At 41.5% G+C, this 12,007-nt stretch overlaps 3 protein-coding genes across 3 annotated transcripts in view; 1 reads left to right on the top strand and 2 right to left on the bottom strand.

Annotated features, from left to right (window-relative positions):
* Positions 1–2,921: 2,921 nt before the first annotated feature.
* LOC308074659 (dynein axonemal assembly factor 6-like) lies at positions 2,922–3,494 on the bottom strand (the record flags this gene model as incomplete). The annotated part of the gene is made up of 1 exon (XM_080414166.1): positions 2,922–3,494. The coding sequence occupies one exon, from the start codon at positions 3,492–3,494 to the stop codon at positions 2,922–2,924; it is 573 nt and encodes a 190-aa protein (XP_080270292.1).
* A 3,536-nt stretch (positions 3,495–7,030) lies between these two features.
* LOC308074660 (ER lumen protein-retaining receptor 2-like) lies at positions 7,031–7,669 on the top strand (the record flags this gene model as incomplete). Its single annotated transcript, XM_080414167.1, has 1 exon — positions 7,031–7,669. One exon carries the CDS (start codon positions 7,031–7,033, stop codon positions 7,667–7,669), a length of 639 nt encoding a protein of 212 aa, XP_080270293.1.
* Positions 7,670–10,184: 2,515 nt separating this feature from the next.
* LOC308074913 (connector enhancer of kinase suppressor of ras 3-like) overlaps positions 10,185–12,007 on the bottom strand; it is a 97,741-nt gene continuing 95,918 nt past the window's right edge. Inside the window, exon 25 of the mRNA XM_080414441.1 lies at positions 10,185–11,945. Within this exon, the coding sequence (XP_080270567.1) occupies positions 11,733–11,945 (213 nt within the window). The 3' untranslated portion in view covers positions 10,185–11,732. The remainder of the gene's footprint in view (positions 11,946–12,007) is intronic.

The following is a 12,007-nucleotide window of genomic DNA, read 5'->3' on the forward strand; positions in this document are numbered from 1 at the left end:
GGCATCAAAATACACTTAAAGTACCAAAAGTAGAAAGTACTAATTGTGCATAATTTTCATAAGTTCATAAAGTATCAAAAAATATTTTGAAAATAGCTGATCTACAAGCTCACAGTGCGACGCAGTGTGAACTTGTAGATCTGCTATTTTCAAATGGCCGAAATATATGTAGGGCTGAAGTGGGTAATGTATGTTTTTTGTAATAATAATCTAAATCTACAAAGTAACTAGTAACTAAAGTTTTCATATAATTGTGGTGGAGTAAAGGTACAATATTTTCCTTTCAGATGTAGTGGAGTAGAAGTAAAAGTATAGAAATTTGTACAGTTGAGTACATGTACTTAGTTACTTTACACCACTGGTTGTGTGCCCAGTGGGCAGAGAGAGAGAGAGAGAGGTCTGTCTTTGTGCAACATGAATTGTGGATTTTTGTTTGAAATTTTAAGTTTGTAGGATAAGGATAAGGATAATTCCTTTTAACAGGTCGTTCATGAAAGTCCTTGCGGTCTTGTTTCCAATGAGAACCTGTGAGAAATTGGGGTCAAGAGTCTTGCTCAGGGACAAATTTCATATCATCGGCACATATGCTGGGATAGCCTGGAATCGAACCTGGGGCAACCAGGGCCTCTGGTTCCCTAGGCGGGCTCACTAACCACTCAGCTATGGCCGCCCCTGTAAAGTCTTGTAATGCCAAAAATAAGGTAAAATAATTACAGGGTGGTGACCAAATAATAATAATAATTACAGGTGGTGACCAAATCCAGGCCTGAAAAATAAAATCAACACCAACCCCACAGCCCCAAACATGATGGACCTCACTAAATGTAACCCCAGTGGTTCTCAGGTCCAGGGTCCCTCCTCAGGGTTCCTTGAGGAGATCCAAATTGGCCCCTTAATAGGTCTGTATCCCTGAAAGGTATGAGAGTCCTTGAAATTAAAAGGGTTGAGAACCTCTGATATTCCACCCAATGGTTCAAAGAGACTAGCAACTTCCCAGTGGCTCAAAGCAACCAGTAGACACTTGTTGTGCAGAGTGCAGACCAAGCCAGGTTTTCCATGCCTTCAATCGGTAGTATCAAAGTTATATCTAGTATTTATTTCAAGTCTAAAAACAAAACAGTTTTCTTGATGCAATGATTTTCCAAGTTAGAAGTGTCAAGAGACAATGGACCTCACATAGGCCTACAGTGAACCAACATAGTAACACAGTATTGACATACATACATGGTACAGAGACAACAGACCTCACAAACAGTTGTTAAGATAAGATAATACCGTTATTTCTCCCGCTGGGGAAATTCTATATCCAATCCGAGACACACACACTGATCGATCACAGACTGAAATGGATTTAAAGGAGTAGTTCACCCAAAAGTGTACTTATTTTCTATCAATTACACACTCCGTAAAGCCTTGAATTCATGGAAATTAGTCTCCTACTCAGTCTCCTGTTGACCATCATCAAAATTATCAAATTATTGGCTCAGGAATGCAACAAAAACTAAAACATCTCCATGAATTCAAGGCTTCATAGGGTGTGCAATTGATAGAAAATAAGTAATTATTTGGGTGAACTACTCCTTTAAAGTAACCCATGAAAACTCCGCCCAGCCAAGGACCTGTTAAAGGAGTACTTCACCCCAAAAATGACTTATTTTCTATCAATTACGCACCCCATGAAGCCTTGAATTCACTGAGATTTTTTTTTGTCACATTTTCAAGCCAATAATTTGATGACCAGCGGAGTCTATCCGGTAGGAGACGCAAAGAGACTCAAAGAGACAAAAATAATAAAAAATCTCCATGAATTCAAGGCTTCATGGTGTGTGTAATTGATAGAAAACAAGTCATTTTGGGTTGAACTTTCCCTTTAAGACACTCAGAGTACACACAAACACACAGGGCCGAGGACACAGGATCTAGGGTTGCATAACAAAGTGAACTAACTTTAGTAACACAGTACAGTACATACTGACATACATACATGTTACAGAGACAGACAACACCCCACATACAGTGCAGTGAGTGAGGTAACACAGTATATACTGACACACATCATGGTATAGAGACAACAGACCTCACAGTGACAGTGAACTATCATAGTAACAAACAGTATACTGTACCCTCACACCTCATGGTACAGAGAGAACAAACTTCACATACTGTACAGTGAACTAATATTACTGACCTACAGAGACCTCACAGTGAACTAACATAGTAAAACAGACAACTGACTCACAAACCCAGGACTCAAACCCAGCCTGAGCAGCTGTATCCTAGGCTTCCTATCGGGTTGCGGCCAGGTTGTAAGGATGGGCTCCACCTCCAACCAGTGCCAACCTAAGGTTTTTTGGGGCCCTAAACAAAAAGTATCTTTGGGGCCCTCTGGTTGAAAACCACCTCCCAAGCCCCAACTAGCAAGGCCTGGTTGGCACCAGCAGCATAAAATGTGATTTAAAAAAAGGTAAAACGTATAGAGAACACATAAACAAAAATTAGGTAACTAATAGCCTTTAGTGACAGTGTGCACAAGAAATGTGGCGTTGATCTACTAGCGGTTTGTGAGAGTAGCCCCAGACAGACACAGATGGGCATAATAAAGACCATCTCATAGATGACCACCTCTTTCAGAACCGTGCCGTAAAAAAAACTAAAGATGCCTTCGATGATACTTGGCTTGGCTCAGTCGCGTTTCTCTAGTGGCAGATTAATTCCAATAATTCCTGAGCCAATAATTTGAAAAAAAATCAACATTTTCAATCAATTCACATTTGCATTTGGTTTCTGACATCCACTGGACAGGTTGTCCAGACTGGACAGGCTATGGTTCTGACTCATAAACAGTAAAACAGCTGGCTCCTTCGGCACCTAGCTTTAGAAAAGGAAATGGTCTATGTAATCTAATGTATTGATTAAGTATGTTACTTAAAAATGTGAGTACGGTTTATTAACAGGGTGACTTCCAGTTCCTCCTTTTCACTGTAGAACTGGGCCTTTCCCTCTTGGCTGTGGACCGCATGGGGAAGATGGAGGCCCAGTTTATACTTTGGAGTCCGCAGATCAAGGAACGTGTCTCTCACGTCCAGGACCACGTCTGTTGCTTTGGTGTCCGGGAGTTTGACTCTCACCAGCATGGCCTCGCAGCACATGGACGACGGATCCTTCCTGCTCATGCCCAGGAACACGTCCTCCGTCCCCACGCTCTGCTTCAGGATGATCTCATAGTCGGGTTGAGGCCGGGGGTCGGCCAGGTCTTCATCATGACGGGAGCCCTCTGTCACCTCCTCCTCTCTCCAGATATCTTTAGTGTTCTTCTCATGCACGGTGGTCGCCTCTTTCGTAGTTTTGGTTGGAGGTCCTATGTGTCCGGGACCCAAGTGCGCAGAAGGAGCCACACTTTGATCATCACCATCATCATCATCACCATCCTCTTTACGAACGAACAAGGCAGAGAGTGCCCGTAGGTTTTTCAACGTTCCAGCTATGATAGTCATGTTTATTGGGAAAAGTATTGCGGGTCTTCATCTGATGATGCAATGAGACAGTGTGACGACCCTATATAGGACACCCGGCTCGTCATGACGTATTTGATGACGCCATGATGCCCAACTCTACCAGTAACCTTCTGAGGGAGTCACTTGTCAAAAAGAACAGATCTACACGCTAACACTGCGCTCCATTCCCTGTTGCTCCGTTCAACTGGATGGCAGTAGTTTGTTTCTGTTGTCTGTATGGAGCTAGCCGTCTATAAGAGAGTCCGTCTGTGAGTGTGTGTCTGTTTGTCCAGGGATATTGGATCATCCAATATCCCTGGACAAACAGACACACACTTTACATGGATGGATTCATAACTTTACTTTTATAATGTAGGCCTTAAAGTCAAAGAGGGGCTGGGATCAGGCTGAGTCATACGTCAGATACATCTGACTGACATTTTTTGGAATGTAAAAGGGTATTTAGTCACTATTACCAGTAACGGCTGCATCATGGCATACGATGTAGATGTTGGGTTTATCAAGAACTATGATCCAAGAACATTGGAATCCCTAACAAAACACTAATATATTTTAATAACATTAAATAATGATAATTTCATTTCACAATTGTATATAAGACCTAACCCTAACCCATAACTCCAACATTTTATACCATAAGTGAAATGTTATGGCCATTATTTGGGATAGATTGTAATAATTGTATGATTTGTGACAATGAAAGCATTTATTTTCCCATTATATGTATTCCGAAGATTTCTGGCTTGACTTTCATGACTGGCTTTATCCAGGCATTATTTATAGGCTTGTCCTGGACAATAATACAATTACTTTTTGAGTGAATAATTCTTTGGAGAGTTTCCATACATAAATCATTGTATACGTTAAACCTCTTATTCAGTGTCTCATAAGAAATGATGTACGTAATGTTATAAAAGCTCTTAAGCGAGAATGTTGTAAAACTGTGTAACATACAGTAATAGATGTAAATGGTTTATGTGGAAAAATCCTAGTTTTTTTTATGTTGAACATGACATGTTTTGTATAGTCTTTGAAGCTACTCAAGACCTTATTGTTCCAATAAAGGCAATTCACAGCTGTAATTTACATCTGTTGTTGACTGTTAGATAAGGGACAGACATGCTCAGGAACCTAGGACTCAACCCCAGCCTCTGCAGCTGGGTCCTGGACTTAGCCATGAGGATATACTGTACAATGAGGCAGACAATGGTCGCCCTGTTCGGCCATTAGACTAATAACTAATAACTACCATACAGACACTGACATTCCTGCATGGAGGCTGTATCATAATATCACTGATTCACCAATGTATTCCATTGCTCCTCAGTAACACTGTAGGGTGCGGTTTACTGTTGACACTGTAACAATATAAGTGTATTCTGTTGATGTTTTAACGACACTGTGATTGTGTGTATTTGCTTACATATATAAGGTATACACTGTAATGACCCTGTACTTGTGTATTTTGTTTCTGCATAGTCCAGGCTACTGTAATGGGTATATACTGACATGTACTATTGTTCATTAATGATGGTGTTTTAGTGATGTTATTCCTTAGTTGTTTTGTATCACTACCCTTGCTGTATCTTACAGTATTTATCTTACTCTGTAGCCTGTATGTTAATTGCTGTGCTTCCCTCTGCGATTGAATTCCCCCCGCAGCATCAATAAAGGTCTATCCTGTCGTGTCCATGCCAGATGGTAAGGATAGCTAATCTCTCAAAACCACCACACCGATCAGCATCACATTCTTGTGCATGCTGTTGTTATCTCAGACCCACCTTCTTCAGGTCAATATCCTTGTTTGTCTTGTTTTCCAGCTATCGAAAACGTCAATAACATGCTGAAAAAACTTCAGAAAAAAGGCCTGCTTCCCTGTGAATCTCTGACTTCATGTTGATCACATCATATTCATGACCAAATAGTTCTGACCAATTATGGGGGACGGCAGGACAGTGGATATGAGAGTATGAATTCACAAAATCTAAAACATATTTACACAAAAAACACACACAAATGCGCAAAATATCTGTTGCTAATCAGTGGGTTTGCGAGATCAGCCACAAACAGACAGACACACAGACCCTCTTCTAGATTAAATGCCTTCTAGGATTTACTTCTACGCTGTAAGATCTGTTGAAAAAAGGACACGTTGAATGATACTTTGTTTGACTCAGTCGTGTTCTATGCGTGGATTAAAGAAAAATCTCCATTTTCATTAAATCCACTTCACATTTGCGGTAAGGTTTCTCCATCATCTCTTCGTTTTGGCATAGGCCATTAGTCTATTCCAGGCGAAATCCAGTTGTCCATGGCCCAGACTCAGCTTCTTCCGAAGGTCTGAAATCATATTTATCTTGTCATTACATTCTTTGTACCACAACAACCTCTGCTCTTGCCACTTCCTTTCCTTTTCAGTCCACATGGTCGACAGTGTCTCTTCTATTTCATTTGTTTCATGTCTGAATCGTCTGTATTTCTCCAGAAGCTCCTGGCTGGGGACAATGTCTTCATGCTCAAACTTGATCATCTTCAAATTCTCATCTGTCTTCTTGCCAATCATCTCTTTCATCGTCTGGTCATCAGAGAGGAACCTTTCAGCCATGGCCCGAATTTGGCCAATCAGCGCCATTCTCTCCTTTTCGGTTTTCTCACGCTCCGGCATGAACACCTGGTTCATCTTCTGGAGAGCTTTGAAGGTGGTGGCAAAGTCTGTTTCAGCCACAAGAAGCTCCTGTCCCATCGACCCTCTTGACATCTTGTAAAGGTAACCTGCCACAAATGAAACAGTTGCAACAGCAGCGACACCAAAATAGGATATCATCTTAAACTATGACATAATGTACAAATGACACAGTTATAGTTTGGCGACCTTATATAGGACACCTGACTCGTATGATGTATGGTGTTGTGTTATGACGTATGTGATGCAACAACGCTCGGCTCTACCAGTAACCTTCATCATCACAGTAACACACTGACTGCGGTTCGGATACAGTAATCAAAGTGTCTAAACCAGTTAAGTAGAACTGACCCTCAGCACAGGAGCCCCTCTGGGATGTGTGCTGAGCCCTCTCCTTTATTCCCTGTACACGCATGACTGCATAGCCAAGCACGACGACATGGATGAGGTGAGATCCCATCTACAACAGGGTCTGTCTGTCTGTGCGTGTGTGTGTCTGTCTGTGTTGTGTCTGTCTGCAGACTATTGCAAACTACGAAAACGACGAATATTGCAAACTACTGGACCGACCAACGCTAAATTCCCTGAACACGCTTCCAGTAGGCCAAGTAGTCAAGTAAATCCCTGGATATTTCTCCCATATTATTTTTGTGTGAAAATGTTTCCACGTGTGAGCAGTCTCAGAACTCACATTCACCTTTTCGCTGTCCCTCCACATTTGGACAAGATTGTTGTGACATCATGATGGCGTCACCTATCCATCGGGAAGCCTTAAAACATCGACGTCTTCTCAATTCACATCCGTTCGTTCATATCATTCTGCTTTGCCATGATGAACTTGTTCAGGTTAACAGGCGATCTGTCTCATTTGGCTGCCATCATCACCCTGCTGCTCAAAATATGGACGAGCAGGTCGTGTGCAGGTATATCTGGAAGAAGCCAGATCCTATTCGCTTTGGTGTACACCACTCGCTACCTGGATCTCTTCACCGGCGTCATCTCCCTGTACAACACGAGCATGAAGATCATTTACATCGTCTGTTCCTATGCTACGGTCTACCTGATCTACACGAAGTTCAGGGCAACATATGATGACAACCACGACTCCTTCAGAATGGAGTACCTTGTTGGTCCTGTAGGAGTCCTCGCTGTTCTCATCAACCATCACTTTTCTCCGCTCGAGGTCCTGTGGACGTTCTCCATCTACCTGGAGGCCGTGGCGATCCTGCCCCAACTCTTCATGATCAGTAAGTCGGGCGAGGCCGAGACCATTACGAGCCACTACCTGTTCTGCCTCGGTCTCTATAGAGCCCTCTATATCATCAATTGGATCTGGCGTTACTATTCTGAGGGCTTCTATGAAGTGAATGCCATCGCGGCCGGTTTGATCCAGACCATGCTCTACGCTGACTTCTTCTTCCTTTACATTACCAAAGTTTTGAAAGGCAAGCGGCTGGAGATTCCCATATGACAACACTGAGGAAGACGTGAGATGGAGAGCTCCCAAGTTCATTTCATTCAAATAGTAAATGTCTAAAAAGTTAATTTGGATGTTAAAATTCCACGTAAAGATGACACCATTTTGGAAACAGCCATATAATGTCTGTCAACCAAACAAAGAGTAGTTTTAGAGGAAAGACGAACCAGACACCCCAAGCTAGAATGGTGGAGGACCATGTGATTATACTCCGAAGAAATGGCAACACTGATGAAGATGTCCCTTATGCAGTTGTCTTTAGCTGGGTTGAAATGAACAGTTGAGTCCTACAGTACAGTAAACGCCTTGCTGAGGTAGAGACCGTCAAGCTGGATCATAGTGACAGACTCACTTACCACCCTGGAGGCCGATGTAGCTGACCTTGGACGAGAAAATAGAATCCTCCAGGAAAAGCTAGATGATCTTGACAATTGCTTCCGTCACAACAACTTGTGTGTGGTGGGAATACCTGAGGGCTGTGAGGGATGATCTGCCACCGAGTTCATGTCCAAACTGCTGGTAGACACACTTCCCGACAGCAGGTTCATGACCCCCCCCCTCCACAGCTGGAAATCGTACACCCCATGTTGAAAAAACCAGCGGCCAGTGAGCGACCCCATCCCATGATAACGCGGTAAGAAAGAACGGGTAGTGGATCTGGTGAAGAAACAAGGACAACCGTCTTATCAAGGGAGTACGATTTTCATCTTCCCAGATATGAGTGCCCAGCTCACAAAGAAGCGGTCTGCATTCAAGGAAATCAAATCCAAATGATACCAAAAGGGTGTCATGTTTCCCCTACACCACCTTGCAGAGCTACGGGTCTCCCATGATGGCATGGAGCACAAGACACTTTCACACACACTGAAACACTCACATCTATACTCCATAAATCGATGTATGTTTGTATATAAAACATATATATCATTAAATCTGAAACACTTGGCATATACTTCATGTGTATATGACTTCTGGGTCATATATACAGTACATACATATACAGGTTAAACATTTATACATATCTAAACTATCTTCTGAAACTAATTTCAATCAGCATACGGAAGGTACTTCAGTGGAATTTCAGAATAAAAGCTGTCTTTAAAATATACGCCCACACAGAAACAAGCTGCTCAGACATTTCTTTGAAGAAAACTGCTATTTTACAGTCAATAATATCAGTTATTACAAATGATAGCAGCCCTACGATGGTATATTACAGTCAAAACATTATGGAGATCATAAAATTGCAAATGTACAAGATTCAAACTTAGGAAAAAAATTGACGCTGGGGTGTTGACCATGGGGCCCGCTATTTGACGAGTTGGAAGTGAGAAAGTGTAAGTCAGTTCAACTTCAAACTGAGTGCATGGGTTGCACATGTGCGGTGAATGTTGATACCACCGGATTTTTTGTTTGAGTGTGAGCAGCAGGTTCATCAGCAGGAATTGCATCCCGTTTGTGGTGGTTTGGGACAAGGTCAGCTTTCACCCTGGTGTCCAGATATGCCAGTGGTTCAACATCAACCATCGATTCATGTTGTAAATGTTTGCCCGGCTTCCACCACCATACAGCCCTTTCCTCAACCCTACAGAATAGAAGAGGTATTTTTTTCCTCTGCCGTCGTGGAAGGTCTATGACCAAAACTAATATGGAACATAACGGGAACAGTGGGCACCTGCACATTGTGGTTCCCTCAACGTAAAATTGGGTATTTTTTTGCAAATGTTTGCTTTGGAACGCATTATGGTCTGAAATAATGTAAAGTATACATGATTTGAACATTTAAGACCTAATATTTCTACAAGATCTGTGGATAGCCAGTCATTATGGGCATAAATAAGTTGAAGAGTACATTTAGGTCTGATGATGTGCCAATCGATTTTAAAATTGATGTCAAAGCAGGGTATGCTTTCAGGGCTTGTGATTGGGTTCTGCTGAGTGAAGACGCACCCCTTCACACCAATAGAACACCAGTTGAGGTTGCACTCACCATTTTTCGCTGGATTACAGTAGAGGATTCACAACGGGTCTGTAGCATAGAGGTCTGTAGAAACTAATGGGTGACATCACGGCCCTTTCGTCCATATTTATTCTTTTTACAGTCTATGGATCCCACCTGAAAGAGCTGGACAAGCTCAGTGGCCTTGTGGTTAGAGTGACCTGCCCGGAGATTTGGGATTCAATCCCCAGCCGAGTCACACCAATTACTGTAGAATACAGCACCATGTGCCTCCCTGCTTGCCACTCAGCATCAATGGGTTGGATTGGATGTTCAAGTCCATGTAGAATACTAGCGTCATGTCCAGGGGGTGTACTTGCACTTGGACCTATGGGCCACATGGCTCAGGAACCATTGGTTCCCAAGGCTACTTACTGAACCAACAAACTCTATACTATAGCAATGATTGCTATTGGAATATATATATATTTTTTTCCCTCTTTCTTTTTTTAAAACAAAAAAATATCACTTTAATATAAAATGCAGAGGAAACAGACCATACCAGCCTAATCTGAGTCAAACATTTATTGTATTAGCATAGACCTGTGGTAATTCACTATGGACATTCCAAATGGGAAGTATCATCATGACATAAATACCATACAGCATCTAAACAAATGCTTCCAGACAACGCTAAGAAAACAAGACGAAAGCCAGCGGTAGTGCATAGCACCAATATACGACAAAAAACTGCTAAAAAACATTGTTCACTAATAATCAAAGAATGCATACTGTACTGTAAAAAGGAGTGTTTTCAGCCATGCATTTGTTTTCACCCCGACACGCTTCATCATTCCAACTCTTAAAAGTGGAGTGAAGCATACAAGTCCACAGAATAGCTGTACAATAAAATAAAAAAAACAACCATAAAATGTGTTCATTTTGTCATACATACAGTCAAAAGTAATACTAATCAGTCACTTCACATTTGACTGTGACCGCCTAATCATAAAATGTGTTTACATTAAACGCTCGCACAGACTTCATATAGAAACGTCCATTTGATAGGTAGCACTTCTTCTCCACTGACATCGTTGACATGTGTTCAGAGCAGTGCACGTGCGTACACATGCTTGTGTGTATACACGTGCACGGCATAAGAAAAGTGTACCACCTTTTTTTTAAGTCCAGAAGATTCATACGCAGTCCAGTGGTTCAGACAAAGTAAAACCAGTCAGTACTTGTTTGAGCCCGACCGATATAGATGTTTGACTTTTTTTGAGGACGTCGGTACCGTCCCGAGTTTTTAACCCCTCAACCTGACATCCCCATTTTGGCCATGTCATTATAGGTGACATTTAAAAAAAGTTAACGCATCACATCAGTGCCACCACATAATGCATTGTGTGCTTTGAATAAGCGGTTAAATAAAATTAATTTCAGTTTATGTTTAATTTTAATATATAAAGAATCTATGATTTGTTCATTTTTAATGATTTGTTCATTTTAAATATAGAACTAAAATAGAAATAAAATAAATAAAAAGTAAAATTAAATTAAATTAAAAAAGTAATTAAAAGGCATTAAAATGAACCAGTCACCAGAACCAGGGACGTGTATTTTCAATTTAATCGAATATGGTTAATGTGGAGTTTTAAATTGAATGGGCTTAAATAGGAGAGGTGTGTCTGATCAAATGAATATCAAATATCTAAATATTGAACCAAGCAACTTAAAAACTGTCTGATGTGCACAGACACAAAAGTCTGAGTAGATGTGAAAATGAACCCGCAGTAAAAGTTCAAGTTAAAGTTAAAGAACATGATTCCTTCCTTATTTAGGAGATGTTACTGTACCAGATTTAGTGTCGCTTGAAAGTGGAGAGGAGGAGGATTATTTTACTTAGAGGACTGAATTTATAAAAATTGTCCAAATAAAGAATTTCTTGTTTATTTTCATTTACTTGTTTGCTTATAAGTTAAGTGTTCTCAATTAGAAACATGAATCAAATCTACGTTTTTGAAACGGATTAGAAGATTTTGCACACATCAAACATCGCTAATCGGAGGTCTAGGATTCTCCTAAATCAGGACGGGCATCGGTCGGGCTCTATAGTTCTTATAAACTGGTCTCCACCACAGGGGCAGCCATGGCTGCTGCTGCTGTTGTGGTGGTGGCTGGCAGCTCCTCCGCTGCCCCCTGCTGGCCATATTTGAAACAGATCTCTTGGTGCAGGGGTGAGTTTGCCTCCTTCCACTCTCTGAACCTGTCTGAGGTCAGTTCTGGATCTGACAGCACCTGCTCCAGGGTCTGCAGGTCCGCCTCCTTAGACTGGCCAAGACGACAAGACGAGAAGAGAGAAGCACAGAAGAGTCAGATTATCATTGATGATG

This window comes from Gymnoscopelus braueri (assembly GCF_963280865.1).
Source record: "Gymnoscopelus braueri genome assembly, chromosome: 19".
NCBI lineage: Eukaryota > Metazoa > Chordata > Actinopteri > Myctophiformes > Myctophidae > Gymnoscopelus > Gymnoscopelus braueri.